This window comes from Hemiscyllium ocellatum, chromosome 32 (genome assembly GCF_020745735.1).
Source record: "Hemiscyllium ocellatum isolate sHemOce1 chromosome 32, sHemOce1.pat.X.cur, whole genome shotgun sequence".
Classification (NCBI taxonomy): Eukaryota; Metazoa; Chordata; class Chondrichthyes; order Orectolobiformes; family Hemiscylliidae; genus Hemiscyllium; species Hemiscyllium ocellatum.
Window position 1 is genome coordinate 50,842,247 of NC_083432.1, and position 19,972 is coordinate 50,862,218.

General features: G+C 42.4%; 2 protein-coding genes across 2 annotated transcripts in view; one reads left to right on the forward strand and one right to left on the reverse strand.

Moving 5' to 3' along the window:
• The window catches only part of LOC132830916 (zona pellucida-binding protein 2-like), a 46,156-nt gene extending 39,372 nt beyond the window's left edge, over window positions 1-6,784 (forward strand). Inside the window, exons 8-9 of the mRNA XM_060848865.1 lie at window positions 2,043-2,220; window positions 6,615-6,784. Coding sequence (XP_060704848.1) covers window positions 2,043-2,220; window positions 6,615-6,712 — 276 coding nt within the window. The 3' untranslated portion in view covers window positions 6,713-6,784. The remainder of the gene's footprint in view (window positions 1-2,042; window positions 2,221-6,614) is intronic.
• A 1,449-nt stretch (window positions 6,785-8,233) lies between these two features.
• LOC132830959 (von Willebrand factor C domain-containing protein 2-like) lies at window positions 8,234-15,975 on the reverse strand. Its single transcript, XM_060848922.1, has 3 exons — window positions 15,598-15,975; window positions 9,821-9,950; window positions 8,234-8,513 (listed from the first exon to the last, which is right to left on the reverse strand). Exons 1-3 carry the CDS (start codon window positions 15,973-15,975, stop codon window positions 8,311-8,313), a joined length of 711 nt encoding a protein of 236 aa, XP_060704905.1. The 3' UTR covers window positions 8,234-8,310.
• Window positions 15,976-19,972: the final 3,997 nt, after the last annotated feature.

Sequence of the window (19,972 nt, forward strand, 5' to 3'; positions counted from 1 at the left end):
GGATGCAGAGCTGGGCTGATAAGTGGCAGATGAAGTTCAATCTGGAAATGTGTGAAGTGATTCATTTGAATTTGAATGCAGAATACAGGGTTAAAGTAGGATTCGTGGCAGTGTGGAGGAACAGAGCGATCTTGGGGTCCATGTCCATAGGTCCCTCAAAGTTGCCACTTAAATTGATGGAGTTGTTAAGAACGCATATGGTGTGTTGGCTTTCATTAGCATGGGGATTGAGTTTAAGACTCGTGACGTTGTGCTGCAGCTCCATGGAGCCCTGGTTGGCCCACACTTAGAATATTGAATTCAGTTCTGATTGCCCCATTATAGGAAGAATATGGAAGCTCTAGTGAGGGTGCAGAGGAGATTTACCAGGATTCTGCCTGGACTGGAGGGCATGTCTTATGAAGAAAGGCTGAGGGAGTGAGAGCTTTTCTCATTGGAGCGAAGAAGGGTGAGATGAAAGAGGTGCATAAGATGATGAGAGGCATGAATAGTCAGAAACTTTTTCCCAGGGCAGAAATGGCTATTGCAAGGGGGTGTAATTTTAAGGTGATTGGAAGAAGGTTTAGGAGAGATATCAGAGGTTGGTTCTTTACACAGAGAGGTTGCTGCATGAAATGCACTGCCAGCAGTGATGGTAGAGTCAGGTACATTAGGGACATTTAAGTGACTCTTCGATAGGCACATGGATGACAGTAAAATGAAGGGTTAGTTTGATCTTAGTTTGGGATAAAAGGTCGGCACAATATCAAGGGCTGAAGGGCCTGTACTGTCCAATGTTCTACATCTGATTTCTTTCCACAGATGTTGCCAGACCTACTGGGTTTTTCCACCAATTTTTGTTTCTGATTTTGAGCATCTGTAGTTCTTTTGGTTTTTCTGTTGAGTCTCACAGGGCATTGTACTCTGGAGCAATAGATTAGGAATTAAGCTAGTTACTCAACAAAGAGTGACCTTCTGTATTACTACAGCCCTGTTATAAATACTTGCTAGCATCCAGGTTTAGACACAAATATCAGGATTGATCTCTGCATTATAAAGTAGTCAAGGTGAATATGAAAGAGAATAACTAAAGCATATTATAAGAGGGCAATCTGTGGCAGCACAATCTTGATGTAGCTTCCTGACCCATGTTTTCATTTAAAATGATATTTAACTCTTTGGGCCATTTTAATATAAGCTGCTGCTGTGCCTATTATTGATAGTTACCTTCCAGCATAAAGTCACATCAGAGATTTCAGTCAATTTATTAAACTGAAATAAAGTATTATGTATTCTCGAAGTCTGAAATAAAAACAGAAAATACTCAAGAAGCTCAGCAAGGCTGGCAGCCCTGTGGACAGAGGAACAGAGTTAATGTCTCAAGTCTGATACAACTCTTCTTCAGAACTGAAAGGAAATGGAAATTGGTGTCTTTTATGCTCCAGTTAGGAGTGTACAATCATTAAAATTTGATCCATTTGCTCATCCTCTCCCTTTATCTACTGCATAAAAAAATTTCCAGCCCCTTTCAGTTCTGAAGAAGTCATCAAACTCAAAGGTTAACCCTGTTCATCGCTCCACATATGCTGCCAGATCTACTGAGTTTTCTCAGCACTTGCTGTTTTGCTACTAAATTTCATTTTGCCTCAACAAGAGACATGTGGACCCAAAAAGACTAAGCAAGCAGACAACCAAGATAATTATTTATATAAGTAAATTATGCTAATTAAAAAGTAAATTTGAATTATGGCAAAAAAATGGCTACAATGGGACTATGCTGGAAGCTATTTAAAAGTGCTTAAAGTTTAAAATGACTTGGGTATTTAGAAATTTAGGATAAAAATCCCAGTAATAAATGAAATCTGATAGTTTTGTTATTGTGACATTAGTTTGTTTTTCAATGTCATGCTGTACATATAAAAACATACAACACCTGGCTGCCCAGGGCAACTAAGAATTTCTTCGGCCTACTGTGTTTGTGTATTTCTGTTTTATTCCTTCACCATTCTGTGAGGGAACCGATCCTGATGTTGTGATACAGATTGTGGGTGATTTTGTTTCAGGCCCGAAATCGGATTGAAGCTTTCTTCAAGAAGCAGAGTATTGCATTGGACAAAATGAAGGATAACATGCCCACCTTTTATTACATTGCAAATTCGCTGAAAACAGTCCGAGTGGATCATTGTCGCCCAGGGTTTGGAAAAAATAAATTAACCCACTTGGATTGTTCTGAATGCTGTGGTGAGTTCTGTAGTTGGTAATTGAATCATGACCCTATATTTTCCATAGCTGTCATATCCTCCCTGTAGGAGGGTTGTCCAGAAGTGCATATAATCAGCCATGGCCTAACTTCCCTTTTTTATATTTAATGGCCCAGCTATAAAATCCTGAACCCAATTATACCTTTTATGCCCTTGCCTACAATTCTGCCTTTAAAAATACCATGGTGAATATTGCTGACAGTAAGTTAAAATGTAATATTGTTTGTACCTTTCAGGACTTTGTTCTGCTGTTTTTAGTTGCATTCCCACTCTCTGTTTCTCTGTTCTTTCTTTTTATTGCTGATTGGGGAGAGCTCTGGTTGTTGGAGGTAGGGAGTTGGTGATGTGAAATGATAGCTGAGCTCAGGTCACATTTTGCATTGATAGATATGGAGCACAGAGTCAGAAGGGCATAGGCCAAAATATGGAAGTTGATAGTAAATACACCAGGAATAGAAAGCAGCAGAAAGGGGTGATGTACAAAATGACAGATAGGAAAAGGGTGTCTGTGTATCCTACCATAACACCACATACTGCAGGGGACTACAAAAAGTTCGGAATAATATTGGTAGATGTAGGTCTCACCAACTTAACAGAAAAAGGATGATGTGACATTCGTATAAACATAGGAAATAGGCATATATAAACTTTTAATACATTATAGGAAGCTGAGTATTCATAGAACATAGAACGTTGCAGTGCAGTACAGGCCCTTCGGCCCTCGGTGTTTCACCAACCTGTGAAATTAATCTGATGTCCATCTAACCGACACTGTTCCATTATTATCCATATGTTATGTCCAATGCCCATTTAAATATCCTTAATATCGGCAAGTCTACTACTACAGTTGCAGGCAGGCCGTTCTATGCCCCTACTTCTCTGAGTGACAAAACTACGCCTAGTATCTGTCCTAAATATATCCCCCCTCAATTTAAACCTATGTCCCTTCCTGTTAGCCTTCGCCATCCGAGGAAAAAGGCACTTCCGCTGTCCACCTTATCTAACCTTCTGATTATCTTATACATCTCAATTAAGTCAACTCGCAAACTTCTTCTCTCTAACAAAAAATGCCTCAGTACCCTCAGCCTTTCCTCGTAAGACCTTCCTTCCATACTAGGCAACATCCTAATAAATCTCTTCTGAACCCTTTCCAAAGCTTCCACATCCTTCCTATAATGTGGTGACCAGATCTGCATGCAGTACTCCAGGTGCAGTCTTAGCAGTGACTTGTACAGCTGACGCATGACCTCATGGCCCCTAAACTCAATCCCCCTACCAATAAACACCAGTACACCATATACCTTCTTAACAACCTTATCAACCTGGGTGGCAACTTTCAGGGAACTATGTACCAGGACACTGAGACCTGTCTGTTCATCTACTCTGCTAAGGATTTTATTATTAGCCGAGTACCCTGCACTCCTATTATTTCTTCCGAAGTGAACTACCTCACAGTTTTCCGCCTTAAACTCCTATTGCCATTTCTCAGCCCAGTTTTGCATATTATCTGTGTCCCTTTGTAACCCACAACATCCTTCGGCACTATCCACAACTCCGCTTACCTTAGTGTCACCCACTAATTTACTAACCCATCCTTCCACACCCACGTCCAGATAATTTATAAAAATGACTAACAACAGTTGCCCCAAAAAAGACCCTGTGGCACACCACTGGTAATTGAGCTCCAGGAAGAACATTTCCCATCAACCACCATCCTCTGTCTTCTTTTAGCTCGCCAATTTCTGACCGCTAAATCACCTTCAGTCCTGAAACTCCGTATTTTGTGCAATAGCCGACCGTGAGGAACCTTATCAAACGCCTTACTGATGTCAATATACATCACATCAACTGTTTTACTCTCATCCACCTGGTCACCTTCTTGAAGAACTCAATTAAGTTAGTGAGGCACAACCTACCCTTCACAATACTGTGTTGACTGTCCCTAATCAAATTATTCCTTTCCAGATGATTATAAATCCTATCTCTCATAATCTTTTGCAACACCTTATCCACAACTGAAGTAAGGCTCACTGGTTTATAATTACCAGGTCTGTCCCGACTCCCCTTTTTAAACAAGGGAACAACATTTGCTATCCTCCAGTCTTCTGGTACTACTCCTGTTGACAATGATGACATAAAGGTCAAAGCCAAAGGCTCTGCAATCTCCACCCTGGCTTCCCAGAGAATCCGAAGATAAATCTCATCCAGCCCAGGCATCATGTCTATTTTCAGATAAGATCCCTGGAGTCTTATTCCTGCACCTCTAGATCTTTGTTTCTCTACGCAGTTAAACATTTAGGTTATGTCCGTCCCTTTCTCTTCGCTTGAATACTATTTCCATTTGTCCGCATTAAATTGCATTTGTCGCCCATGTATCTGAAGCCATTTGCACATCTACTTTGTGCATAAAAAACTTAATGCACAAAGCTGTTCATTCATGTCTGTTATGGAAGGAAGCTGCCATTCTTAGCTGACTTGATCTACATGTGACTACAAACCCACAGTAATGTGGTTGACTCCTAACTGCTCTCTGAGCAATTATGGACAGGCAATAAATGCTGGCCTAGCCAGCAATACTGACAACCTGTGAATTAATAACAAAATTAGACAAATAGCTTATGAATATCTTTGATTATTTCCTTGAGCTTCCCCCATACTTTTGCATGAACTGCAGTGGAATGGGGGTCCTGAAGAATCTCTGGCAAGAGTAGCAGCATGCACAGTGCAACTCCTGTCATAAAACTGACCTATGATCAAGGATCTATTATCAATATACTCTTAGCAATCTTTTTATTACTGAAAGCAATCAAATTTTGATAAAGCTCCTGTATCAGAAATGTTGGTAATGCATAAAAGGCCACAAAACCTTTTTGCTCTCTTGTTGCAATGTAACCATCAGCATTTTTGGTCCTTCGGTAACTTTAACCCTCTTTTCCATCCTAATTGGGTTAATTGTCCCCTGTTCTTACCTCCTAGAAGGCATTTGTCAGTGTTTATCATTATTCACATTAGGATACTTTGTGTTGTATCAGGATGAATCTCTCTCTCTGTGTCATCACCTTCAGAATATTTCTCACTGTTCCTTAATTAGTTGTTCAACCTACCCCATTCAGGAAGGTCTCTGTCCCCTTCCGCTTCAGTGCATGTCTGTCCCTTTCTGCATCCCACCAGTGGCCCAGAATATTTGTCACTCTGTTTTAGATTCCCAATTCTTGCTGCATGCCTTGCTACGACTGATCCCTCAACCCTTTTGATCAGAGTTCTCTCGCCACATCAGGATCATCAGCAAAGTGATGGAAGAGGTTATCAACTGTGCTGTCAAGCAGCATATGCTTTGGGGTGAAGGTTGGATTGTGAGGGAGAGTCATGGGGGAGGCAGTGGTTGGTTGTATTGTTGTCACATTGTAATCCAGAGTCCCAGGTAATGTCTTTGGGACCAAGGTTTGAACCTGATCAAGGAAGATGGTGGAATTTGAATTCCGTGGAATCTGGAATTGAAAGTCTTATGATGGCTATGAACACTTTTTGATTGTCATAAAAAGAAACCTATCTGGTTCACTCATGGTCCTTCAGAAATGTACTGTCCTTACATGATCTGGACTACTCGTGACTACAGATCCACAGCAGTGACTAACTCTTAACTGCTCTCTGGAAAGGCCAAACAAGACATTGAGATGTATCAACCAACAAAAGTCTCAAACCAGAATGAAACTGGACAGTCCACCAATCGAGTCTGCAAAGCCCTCCTTACCAATATTGGGACTAATACCAAAACTGGGAGACTCAGACTCGTCAAACAACAGCCTGATACAGTCACCAATGTTACCATCTACAAGATACACTGCAGAAATTCACCAAGGCTCCTTAGACTGCACATTCCAAATTCATGACCACTTCCACCTAGAACAAGAAAAGGAACACCACCCACTGCAAGTTCACCTCAAAGACCCTCATCATCTTGACTTGGGAATTAATCACCATTCTTTCTGCTGTTGTGGGTAAAAATCCTGGAACTCTCTCCCTAACAGTACTGTGGGTGTACCAACACCAAATGGACTGCAGCAATCAACAGCTCCCAAGTGTAATAAATGCTAACCCAGTCAGCTACTCTCATCCATGAATGAGAAGCATCTGGCATTTGAGTTTCAGTTCTGTACTGTGGGAATTACAAGCTCATTTGTTACTGGTAATCTACATAGATATTGTACTAACAGCATGACTTACAAGTGAAAAAAAAATTCAGGTTAGTGATATTGGTATATACCATCTCACCTTTGTGAGTATGTTTGATGTCTATGAGAATATCTAAAGACTTGCTTTACTTCTGTTTCTAGCTGCTGTGTATCCTAAGTGTTTCCATGTTTACTTCCGCAGTGGTTTGTGATCACGGAATGTACAGTCCGAACAATGATGTGTTCTGTAGACCCTGCACCAGTGTCAAGATTAATTACTATGGAGCAACTGCCTGCTAACTGGAGCCATCTTGTGTCGATTTTATATTCATTTCAATGATTAGTATTGCTCTCGTAACAAAAACAATTTCACCTGCTAAGCACAAGTCAACCGCTGATATTATTAGTCAGATTACATTATTGTTTTACAAAGATCTATCTGTATACATAAACTACATTGTGAAATCTCTATTGGGAACAATTGCTGTAAGATCTAGCTTTGTGAAGATTTGTGACTGCTTCTGCTATCTTAATTCGATTGACATTATCTATCACTTGATGGTAATCGTTAAATATTGCACAAATCTCAGTTTGCTGATGGCACTAATATTCAGCATTAACGTGCTATTAGTCTGAGGCTGTGTTACCCAATGTTGTGTATAGTCAAACAATCCAGATTATTGAACTATCGATGAATTATTAGAAGTGTTAAAGCTTCTTTAAAAATGCAACTAAAGTCAGGCACCAGCTTCTTTCAGTTTGCATTATCAATCAGTTGTTTAACTGGGAAACTAAAAACCAGCAATACATGTCAGTGTTATTACCATGGACCAATCAATCATCAGTTTTTTTAAAAACAGTTCACACAGAAATGTTACTGGTTACAGTAACTGTATGTGTGTTTCTGTAAGCTCATTAAGCAGACAAGGCTGTGAATATGGTGCAAGCTGAACTTCTGTCAATATTTTATCATGATTTACAGTTTTGCGTCAATGTAAACATAGGCACAGTGTGCAACAAGATGTACCATCAAACAACTTTTATTTATATTTTTACAATAAATGTCAGACCCCTTGCAAACAGACGTGGAGATTCAGTGTGGAGAGTCTTCCAGATCAGTTGAGAAAGCTCTTGTGTTTCACTGGAAGTTAAGGGCAAAGGTATGATAGCTGAAAACGTGTTGCTGGTTAAAGCACAGCAGGTCAGGCAGCATCCAAGGAATAGGAAATTCGACGTTTCGGGCATAAGCCCTTCTCAGGATGCCCGAAACGTCGAATTTCCTGTTCCTTGGATGCTGCCTAACCTGCTGTGCTTTAACCAGCAACACATTTTCAGCTGTGATCTCCAGCATCTGCAGACCTAATTTTTTTAGGCAAAGGTATGATGTCTGCTGATTTCCCATATCGCTGGAGCAGGACTATAGTACAAAACACTTAATGACATGGAGAAGAAGGGCAAATTTTACTTCTCTCTGCCTAGCATAAACTGGGTGGTAACAGAGTTAAAATTCAGCTGGTTGACCTATCCACTCCTTGCTCCTGAATCACTTAAACTCAGGCTTTCTGCTAGTTCTCCAGCCCTTGGCCTCACCAATTTGACTTTTGAAGAATCCAACAAAGCTCAGAGGGCCAGTGGAACAAAGTTGCAACCAAAAGGTTCCACTAATTAAAGTGGAGAACAAGAGGAAAGTCTTTAGACTAGTAACCCTCAAATAATTTCTGTGTAGCCACGAGGATCAGGAATGTTCCATCCTAGCAAGACTTGCTTTACCACTGACACCTGCCAATTGGCTAACTCTCCGCAAATGTGTTAGTAGCCAGATGGTTAAGATCCTGTTTATCATTGTAAAATACAATTAGAGGAGCATTAGCTGCTCCCAGAGTATTGCAGCCGTCAGCCTATCGCTGCTGCATCCGCTCCCAACGGTGTCCTTCCTTTACACTATGGTGATGACCCTGCCGCCTTCCACGGGAGGTGCAGATTGCTTGCTGTTGAGGTTCCCAGGACCCATCCTTATATGGACAGAAACAGACAGACTTTCCATCCATTTCCACCTTCACACCAGCAGGGATAATGGTGTTTCCTGCAAAGCAGTTTGGACCTGCAAGAATCAGAGTGTTAGAACAGCAGGTCGAGGAAAGGTATCTTTGTAAATGACTTTAACAGACTTCATATATCCAACCCAAAAGTCAATTAGAAAGAGACTTTTTTTATCCCATGATATCAAGATCATGGGTGATTAAGGCTTCAATTCCATTGATTGGTTTTTGCTTCATATTCTTTGATGCCATCATTCAACATTGGTACATTGAACTTTTACATTTGTACACTCCACTGCAGGGTATTCAGGTCAGTTGTGACTGAGTATATGGATGCTAAATAAATAGCTTATTATCTGCAGAATTTAGCAAGAAATGAAGCTCCTGATTCATCAATAAGGTAAGATATTTATACAGGGGCCTCTCTCAACTGCAACGTTGTTTACAGTGACACCACATGGCTGCCAGCGAAACAACAGACACAGTAGATGAAGTTCACCAATTTCCTCATCTCCCCTCCCCCCACCTTATCCCAGATCCAACCCTCCAACTTGGTAACACCCTCTTGAACTGTCCTACCTGTTCATCTTCCTTCCCACCTATTCACTCCAACCTACCACCATCACCCCCTACTTTCATCTACCTATCATGTTCCTAGGTACCGTCCTCCTCCAGCCTCACCACTACCCCCACCCCCATTTATAGCAGGAGAAAGTGATGACTGCGGTTACTGGAGATCAGTCAAAATGTGTGGCACTGGAAAAACACAGCCAGTCCAACAGCATCCAAGGAGCAGGAGAGTCGATGTTTCAAGCATAAGCCCCTCATCAGGAATGTGGAAGGGGGCTGAGAGATAAATAGAATGGTGGGAGTGGGAAAGAGGGGGAAGGTAGCTGGCAAGGTGATAGGTAGATGGAGGTGAGGAATGATGGTGATAGGTCAGTGGGGAGGTTGGAACGGTTAGGTGGAAAGGAAGATGGACAGTTCAAGAGGGTGGTGCTGAATTAGAGGTTGGGTCAGGTGGGGGGAGGAGAGATGAGGAAATTGGTGAAATCAACATTGATCCTATGTGGTTGGAGGGTCCCAAGGTGGAAGATGAGGTGGTTTCCCTCCAGTCATTGGTGACGGAATGGGAGGGGAAGTTGAAACGGTCAGCATTACTAGTGCACAGTGTGAATCCTCACAACTCCAAATCCAACCTGGTCTGATTAGTGAAAATAGCACGGAATTTCAGCAAAAATACAACAGCAAATCTTTGGAAAAACTCTGACTTAGAGGATGGGAGACCAGGAGGAGAGTGCTGGGATCGTCAACTCTTTCCTGTCTAAAGTGCTTTTGATTCTATATCTACATTGTAAGTAAGACTTACCTTGTTTGCACACTGAACAGCACTGATTGGCTTCATATGATGGGTTAACACAGTGGACAGGAGCACACTCTGCAGTTAGACAGTACACTTCTCGGTTAGATTCACATCGACACCTCTCACAGGCAGATGGCTGCAGAACAATGTTATGGATCAGAAATCAGTGATTTATTAAAACAAAACATTTTAACAAAAATTATTTCAACTGCACCCATTAAAACCCTAACAGGACGTGTGGGGTTAGCAGGAACAATATATCCTAGAAACTAATTTTGTTTAAACAATGGGGATTTGAACATTGGTTTGCAGAATATCAAGAGTTTTGAAAGAAATTAGCAGAAGATACTAAATACAGCACCCACCAGTATGTAGCTCATAAGTAAGCAGAAATAATTGGTTAATATGTTAACCTGGAATAAACTTACTGGTAACAACGTGTTAACCTGTGCAGCAACTGGGAAATAAAGGCACCTGTTAATCTGCAGAGATAGGTAGTCGCGGAGAGGGCATTGCCACTTACATTCATGTAGTTTGTGTTTAAAGCCAGCAGATGGTGATGTTTTGATGATGAACTTGACTAGTGTGCAGTACTTTTGAATACTTTTAATCAACCTGTTTGAAAATGTTATGACACATGGGGCAGGTGGGTCTTGAGCCCAGACCTTCTGGCCCACAGATGTGATATAGCGCAGGAGGAAACCATTCAGCTAATCATGCCTGCCTCAGCTCTTCAAGATTTGGAGATGCCGGTGTTGGACTGGGGTGTACAAAGTTAAAAATCACACAACACCAGGTTATAGTCCAACAGGTTTAATTGGAATTACACTAGCTTTCGGAGCGACGCTCCATCATTAGGTGACGAAGGAGCGTCACTCCGAAAGCTAGTGTAATTCCAATTAAACCTGTTGGACTATAACCTGGTGTTGTGTGATTTTTAACTTCAGCTCTTCAAAGCAGCATCATTACCTAGTGCCAATCTCCTGCCTATTCCCCATACTTGCTTCTTTGGCATATCCCTTTAAATCTATGCCCTCCCCTTTCTTGTGCCTTCTCTGATCAGGAAGAGCTTCTCACTTTCTACTCTGTCCAACCAATTATGGAAACCTCAATCAAATGCCCTCTCAGCCTCTTTCCATTCAAACGGAACAGTCTCAAGTTCTTCAATCTCTCACCATCGCTGAAGTTTCTCATTCATGGAACCATTTTTGTAAATTACCTGTGCACTGTCTCCAATGCATTCACATTTTTCCTATAATAGCTGGGGTTTAACAGGTGTCTTCTACAAGTTCAATGTCACTTTACTCTTGTACTCTATACCTGTAGTAATAAAGCTGAGGGCTTTTTATGTTTTATTAACTATTCTCACCAGTTGTCCTGCCATCTTCACTGATATGTGGCCATGTATGCCTTGGTCTCTCTGCTCCTACCCTCCCTTTAGAATTGTACCACCTTATATTGTCAATGTTGTTCCCACCAAAATGCATTAACCTCACAGTTCTCTTCATTGAATCTCAACTGCCACCTCTCCACCCACTCACCACCTTCTCAATGTCCTTTTGGAGTTCCATTGGCCTTCATTGGCAACGGCATGGAGTATAGGAGTTGGCAAACCATGCTGCAATTACAATAAACCCTTGTTAGACCACATCTGGAGTATTGTGTGCAGTTTTGGTTGCCATACTACTAGAAGGACATGGAAGCTTTGGAGAAAGTGCAGAGAAGGTTCACTAGAATGTTGCCTGGACTCAAGGGCATTTGCTATGAGGAAAGGTTGAAAACACAAGGATTGTTTTCACTGAAAAATGAAGAGGAAACTTAATAGAGGTCAAGAAAATTATGAGAGGCGTAGATAGGATGGATAGTCAGAAGCTTTTTCCCACGGTTGAAGTGTCAATTACAAGGGTCCATGGGTTCAAGGTGAGAGAGGGAAAGTTTAAGGGAAATGTGTGAGGGACATTTTTCACGTAGAGAGTGGTAGGAGCCTGGAATGCATTGCCAGAAGAGGTGGGGAAGCAGGGACATTGGCGATATTTAAGAGGCATCTGGATGGTTACATGAACAGAGGGATATGGACCGAATAAGGACAGAAGGTTTGAATTTTAGCTTATTTAGGGCATGATGATCAGCACAGGCTTGAGGTGCAGAGGGCCTGTTCCTTTGATGTACTCTCTTTTATTTGTTTGTTCTTTTGTATTAATATACATCAGGAAAAGCAAGGGTATCAATACTTTGGGGAGCTTCACTATTAACTTTCTTTCAGCCTGAATATGTCCATTGACCATTGTTTCCTATTTCAAAGCCAATTTTGTACACTCATTAGTATTGTCCATTTCACCTCATGATCTATAACTTCTTCCTGTTATGTAGCACTGTAGGAAACACCTTCTGGAACTCCATGTATAATACATTAACAGTGTTACCCGCATTGACTTTTCTGTTGCCTCTTCAAAAAAACTCCAGCAAATTAGTTAAACACAATTTTGAATTTAGAAACCCATGCTGACTCTTGTTAATCAACCCAGATGAATACTAATTCAATCCCAAATAATAGTTATCAGATGCTTCCCCACCACACAGCCCAGGGAAGACCAGTGCCCCTGGGATTTCTATTCTTACTTCCTTCAAAATCCTTGGCTGCATTTCATCTAGTCTCAATGCCTTGTCAACTTCAGGTATAAATACTCATCTAAGACTTCTTCCTTGTTAAATTTGATTCTTCTAGTGACAGAGTTTCCTTCTCTGTCACCATAGCCTGGGCAGCAGCCTCCTATTTTGGAAATACAGATGCCAAGTATTCATTTAACACCTCAGCCATGCTCCCTGCCTCCATATGTCAATCCTCTTTTCTGTGTCTAATTAATCTTCTCCTTTAACCACTCTTACTATTTAAATGCTTACGGATTCCCTTTTATTTTAGCCGCTAGTCTTTTCTCATAATGCAACTTTGCTTTTCTTGTTTTTACACATCCCCTCTAAACCTTCTGTATCCCTCCTGGTTCTCAAAAGTATTTGCTGCCTGAAAAACTGTTATAAACACACTTTTCCTTTCCAATGTTAATTTCTGCCTCCTTTGTCATCCAGGAAACTCTGGGTTTGTTTGTTCTCCCTTTCCCATTAGAGGGAGTATACCTCGAATGTACCTGAACCATCTTCTGTTTGAAGGTAGCCCATTTTCCACTAACTGTTTCTGCTGCCAACCTTTAGTTCCCGTCAATCCTACCTTGTTCTGTTCTTGCCCCATTGAAGTCAGCTCTCCATCAATTGATTTTCTCACTCTGGATTGTAGCACATCATTCTCTACCACTATCCAGACACTATCACTCCTTTGTTAAACAATGGGATAGATCAGTCACTTCAAACGTGTAAATGGTAGCAGGCATGTATGCCTAAGCATCATGTATGTCTAGGCATCATGTATGTCTAAGCATCATGTATGTCTAAGCATCATATTAAAACAAATGTAAAAGAAAACTGTTTCCTCAGAACATTGGGAATGAAGACAGGCAGTTCAGATCAAAAACACAAAGTTCTGGAGAAACTCAGTGGGTCTGGCAACATCTATGGAGAGAAAGCAGAGTTAACAAACTGCTTCTGAAGAATGGTGTCTGGACATGAAGAATTAACTCTGTTTTCTGTCCACTGATGCTGCCAGACCAGCAACTTCCATTTTTGTTTAAGATTTACAGCATCCAGCAGCTTTGTTTTTATTACAGCAGGTATTTAGCTTTGACATCGAATCATACAATACAACATAGGACCTTTGGCCCATTGAGTCCACAAGACAGAAACTGCTCTAATTATATACCAGTCCCACTTCTCAGCACCTGGTCAATGGCCTTGAATGTTATGACATTTCAAGTGTTCATTCAATTACTTTTTAAAGGTGGTGAGGTTTCCTGCCTCAACTATCCTCCTAGGCAGTGTATTGCAAATTCCCACCATCCTGTGGGTGTTGAAAACATTTCTTCAAATTCCTTCTAAAACTCCTGCCTTTCTTCTTAAAATTCTTCCCCTTGTTATTGACCTAAGGAGAACAGCTGCTTTCTATCCACTCTGTCAATGCCCCTCATCTCAATCAGCTCCCCTCTCAGACTTCTCTGCTCCAAATATAAGAAACCAAGCTTATCTCCCCTTTCTTTATAGCTGATACCTAGGCAACATCCTGGTGAATCTTCTCTGCACCCTCTCCAGTTCAAGATCAACCTTCCTGTAGTGTGGAGACCAGAACTGTACACAGTACTCCAGCTATAGCCTCACCAACGTACTGTACAGCTCCAAGATAACCTCCCTGCTGTTATAATCTATGCCACAATTGATAAAGGTAAGTGTCCCGTATGCCTTCTTTTACTGCTCCATTAACCTACCCTGCCACCTTCAGGGTTCTGTGCACGAAGACCCTGAGATCCCTCTGTTCCTCTGAGCTTCCTCGTGTCCTGCCATTCATTGAGTATTCCCTTGTCTTGTAACTTTCTCCAAAGTGAATTACTTGACCCTTGTCAAGGTTAAATTCCACCTACCCTGGGTATGCACCTCTGACCAATCTGTTTATAGACTTCTGTAACAAAAGACCTTCTTCCTCACTGTCAATCATCCAATCTTCATGTCACAAACTTGCTAACCGTACGTATACCCCTGCACCCTCCCCGCGCCCCCCACACAGACACTCATCTATATTATTTAAATCTATGTCATAAACAATAATAGACCAGCACTGATCCCTGTGGTATGCTACTCGACACAGTGTTTCAGTCTCATAACCAGTCTTCTACCACAGCTCTCTGTCTCCTGCCTCCATTTGGATCCAGTTTGCCACATTATCCATCCCATGTGATTTTACCTTCTTTTTCAATCTCCCATTTGGATCTTGTCATAGACTTTGCTGATTACTATGTAAACTACCTTAACTGTCCTACCCGATCTGCACACCTAGTTACCTTTTTGAGCCACTCTTCTATTAGATCCGAGCTGATCAGTGCATCAACCCCCATTTTTCTGACATTGATCTTCTTATCTAACCAAGAATCTCCTGATGTCAGTCTCAAATGTGTCACTTTCTCCTCAGAATCTACATACTTTGAGGGACAGTGATTATCAAATAGAATCATAGAATGGTTACGGCCCAAAGGGAAGTCTTTCAGCCCATTATATTCATGTAAGCTATCTACAAGAGCTATTCAGTTAGTCCCACTGCCCTGCCCTTTCTATTAATGCCTGTGTTGTTTTCTCCTTGACCTGTTTGTCCAGTTCTCTGTTGAAAGCCGCAGTTGAGCTGCCTCCACCAGCAGGGCATCACAGAGCCACTCGCTGCATAAAAAAGTGTTTCTCTTCACTTTGCTTTTTGTTCTTTTGCCAAATTGGTGTCCTCTGATTCTTAACCCCTTCTGTCAATGGGAATTCTCAATCTCTCTGCCAATGGGAAGTTTCTTTCCATATCTCCTGTATAAACCTGTTTATTACTTTGAACAGTTGCGGCCTAAGCTGCTTAATCTTTCTGTTTAAGGAGGCTAGCCCTAGCTTTCAGTTCTTCATGATATATACTTGGGGTGAGAAATATTCTTCCTGGTATTATCCCTGAATGAGCTACTCTTCTCTTCCTCCCTGGAGGAGATTGTTTCTCAGCATCTCCCCCGTTGAATCTTTGAAAACTCCTGACTTCAGGAAAACATGCAACTACAGAAATAGTACATGAATAAAAGTCACTGCCACACTAACTCTTCCCCTTCAATAAAACCGTAGGAGGTGTTTCAAACCAGAAACAGAATGAAATAGTCTGTTGTTACCCAGAATTCCTGGAATAGTCGGTACATGTTGCCTCCATATTGACACGAGTTGCGGAATTCCAAGCAGCGTGGGCAGCAGGAGTGGTAACTGACACGGATACACCGGGAGGAGATTCGAGGACACTGAGGCTTACGACACACCGGACCAGTTTCAGTGCAGACACAGGGACAGGCTGTCGCAGTGGGGTAAAACTTCTCGCCCACATCAAACACAAATCCATTGTCATCAATACAACCTTTCCCTCGGTAATCGGACAGCATATAGTCAGAATCACCTTTAGAAAGGATTTCATTAACACTGGCTGCTTTGGACTTTGCTATGTATGTCAGTGTTAGGCTAACCAACACAAGACAAGACAGCTTTCTTAATACTGCCATCAGCAAGGAACAATGTGAAGAATATCTTCTTCTGTTGGTTTTAGCAAAAGGACAGGGATGAAGAATGCTGTGAGCCCCCGTTCCTCTGTAATAAACACTCAGCCTGAATGACGTCTTTTACTAATTGCTGGGACCAGACTGCAGGTAATTGGCATTGCTAACTCAGTCAAAAATGCCAACATAATCAAGAAAGTGCCTCCTGCTAACTTCCATGTACAAAGACAGGCTGTAACTCTCGGTGTCAAAAGCAGAAATAGACTGAAACAGATGCCATCTCCCTCCAGTTTGGCTGCAGCTGTTGTTTCTGAGCCAGATATTAGTTTGACATTCTGTGTTTATCAGTAATGATATGGTGCCACACAGCAGTTGGTCACAATTTCACATGTTGACCTGCAAAACACAGTCAGCTTCATTCCTATCAGCAGCTTTCATATAAAGACAATCTCTGACACATTACAGAACAGGGGAGCAGCACACCAAAGATAGAAGGGAACACACAAAATTGATGATCGGGGAGGGGTGAGGAGTATAGCAAGAGGGGTGGGCAATTCAGCCTTTAATTATTCCATTTATTCTCCTTGATGCTGGAGAGTGAGTCCAACTGGATTGCTTTTTGAGAGCGTGGGGTTGGCCTTCACAGCTACGCAGCCTCCTTCTCTCACAATTCTGTGATGCTAAAATCAATGAAGCTCAATTTTGAATTTTTCAATTAACCCCAAGCAATATGCTCCCCTAAAATGCAGATGATAGGCTAGTGGCATTATCACTGGATTATTATTCCAGAGACCCAGGTAAAGTTCTGGGGACCTGGGTTTGAATCCTGCCAAGGCAGATGGTGGAAATTGAATTCAATAAATATCTGGAATTAAGAATCTAATGATGACCATGAAACCATTGTCAGGAAAAACCCATCTGGTTCACTAATGCTCTTTCAGGAAGGAAACTGCCATCCTTACCTGGTCTGGCCTATATGTGACTCCAGACCCACAGCAATGTGGTTTTTTAATTGCCCTCTCAGATGGTCAATAAATGCTGGCTTAGCCAGTGACACCCTCATCCCATGAATTAATTTGAAAAAACATATCCATTACACCATGTGGTCAGTATGTGTGAGGGGTAGGTGAGTCCATGATTTGACAGTGCACTGTGTCAATAATCAGCTGATCTTACCCATTCTGAACAGCAAGACCAAGATTATTGCTCAGAGCAGAAAAGTAGATTCTGGCAATAGGTACTAGGTCGGGATCAGGGACAATGGGGAGGGTCAGTAACAGTGAGAGGGACCCGGCCTGATTTGGGATCAGGGACAATGGGGTTGGGGTCTATGAGAAGAAAGGGAGTTTGAAACATACAGTTCTTTTGCTTTATTTGAGTTATGGTTCCAATCAAATTCATGAACTGATGGACAAACAAAACAGCCATGTTGTATGTAGCAAGATCCCACGTAATGCAGTTACAGACGAATTACTCCAAGAGACTATTCAGCAAACATGCCCACACTTTTGCTCCACATGGGCCTTCTCCTATTCATTTGATAATTTTTAATTCACTCACAGAACATTGGCACCTCTGGCCAGGAGAAAGTGAGGTCTGCAGATGCTGGAGATCAGAGCTGAACATGTGCTGTTGAAAAGCGCAGCAGGTCAGGCAGCATCCAAGGAGCAGGAGATTCGACGTTTCGGGCATAAGCCCTTTCAGGAATCATGAAGAAGGGCTCATGCCCGAAACGTCGACTCTCCTGCTCCTTGGATGCTGCCTGATCTGCTGCGCTTTTCCAGCAACACATTTTTACCTCTGGCCAGGCCAGCATTTATTGCTTACAGAGCTTTAAGAGTCAATCACTTTGGGCCTGGGGTTGCATGTAGGTGAGACAAAGGATGGATAACAGATTTCCCTCCCTCAAGGACATCAGCGAATCAGATTTTTTCCAACAATTAACAATGGTTTCACATTCATATCGAATTCAAATTCCACCATCTGCCAATGTGGGATTTGAACCCAGGTCCCCAGAACATTAGCGATTTGGAGACAGTAAAGACTGTAGATGCTGGAAGTCAAAGTCAACACACGTGAAGCTGGAAAAGCACAGCAGGTCGGACAGCATCCGAGAAGCAGGAAATGCTTCAGGCTGAAGCCCACATCAGAACTGGGGAGAGGGAGGGATCCCAGCTGTAAATAGAGGGAGGGGTGTGGGGCTGGTAGAAGGGGAGGTGGGATGGTGATAGGCGGATGCAGATAGGGGGTTATTCTGATTGACCAGTGGGAAGAGTGGAGCGGAAAGATGAATAGGAAGATGGACAGCTAAGGTCAGGTCAGGGAGGCGAGGAGGAGGGGAAGAACTGGACATGAGGCAAAGCTGGGGTTTAGATAGATTTTAAAGCTGGTGAAGTCAATATTGAGGCCATTGGGCTGTAAGCTCATGAGGTGAAGTATCCGGTACAGTTCCTCCATGCATCAGAATCTGATTGAAGAACATCAGGTACCACAAGATCATGTGACCACTGACATCATGAAGACCATGTCACTTCCACTTTCCCCCATGTAACTGCTCCAGCACACACACCCATTCCTGTGGAAGTCCCCACCCCCACTCCTGGCACCAGGCCCAGCCCCAAGTGCTGCCAAATATTCACCATCCCCCAGACCTCCCCCTCACTGAGGCTGAACAGTCAGTCCTCAGCAAAGGGCTCACTTTCATTCCTCTACATCCACATCTGAACAAATTCCACACACACCATAATGTTGAGCTCTTTTTCCACCACTTTGCGTCTATTTCTTTGAACAGGAATTTAATCCACCCTCTAATAACCCCTTTGCAAACCGCATCATCCCGGATATCGCCTCCTGGCTTTCTACCCTCCCTTGTCCTCTTTATCTCAAACTGCTCCATGACATCAATCGCTTGGCTCTCTCCATCCTTCTCACTCACTCCAACCTCTCCCTATTGGAACTGGAATTATATCACACTTGTAAACTTTTACTATAAATTCTGTGTCTTACAATCTTATTTTCCACAACCACCTGATGAAGGAGCAGCGCTCCGAAACCTTCCAAGTAAACCTGTTGGACTATAACCTGGTGTTGTCTGATTTTTTAACTTTGTCCACCCCAGTCCAACACCAGCGTCTCCAAATCCTGCTAATCTTGCCCTTCACCCTCACAGGAACATACAGATCCTGAACTCTAGCTATCTCACTTTTAAAGGCCTCCCACTTGCCAGAAGTCCCTTTCCCTGCAAACAAATTACTCCAATCAACTCCTGCAAACTCCTGTCTAATTCCATCAAAATTCTCTTTGCCCCAGTTCTGAACCTGTGGACGAGTTTTGTCCCTCTCCATAAGTTTTTTAAAATTAGTATAACTGGCCCCAAAGTGCTCCCCACTGTCACCTCCATCACCTGTTCTGCCCTATTTCCCAAGAGTCAGTTGGGTTTACTCTTGTGATGGAGAGGGATAGGAGAAGACAGGATGGGAAAGTATTTAATTAGGGGAAAGGGGATTACAATGCTATCAGGAAGAAACTGGGACGCCTAAATTGGGAACAGATATTCTCAGGGAAATGCATGACAGAAAAGTGGAGGTCGTTTTGGGAGCACTTGTTACGAGTGCTGGATAGGATTGTCCCACTGAGGCAAGGAAGGGATGGTACCTTGGATAACAGGAGATGTGGAACAACTAGTCAGGAGGAAGAAGAAGGTTTACTTAAAGTTGAGGAGACAATGATTAGGCAGGGCTTTAGAGAGTTACGAGGTAGCCAGGAAGGAACTGAAGATTGGACTTAGGAGAGCGAGAAGGGAGCATGAAAAAGTCTTGGCAAGTAGGGTTAAGGAAAACCCTAAAGTATTCTACACTTACGTGAGGAACAAGAGGATGGCCAGAGTGAGGGTAGTGCCGATCGGGATAGTGGAAGGAACTTGTGGCTGGAGTCAGAGGAGGTGGGGGGGGGGGGTCCTTAATGAATACTTTGCTTCAGTATTTATTAGTGGGAGGGACCTTGT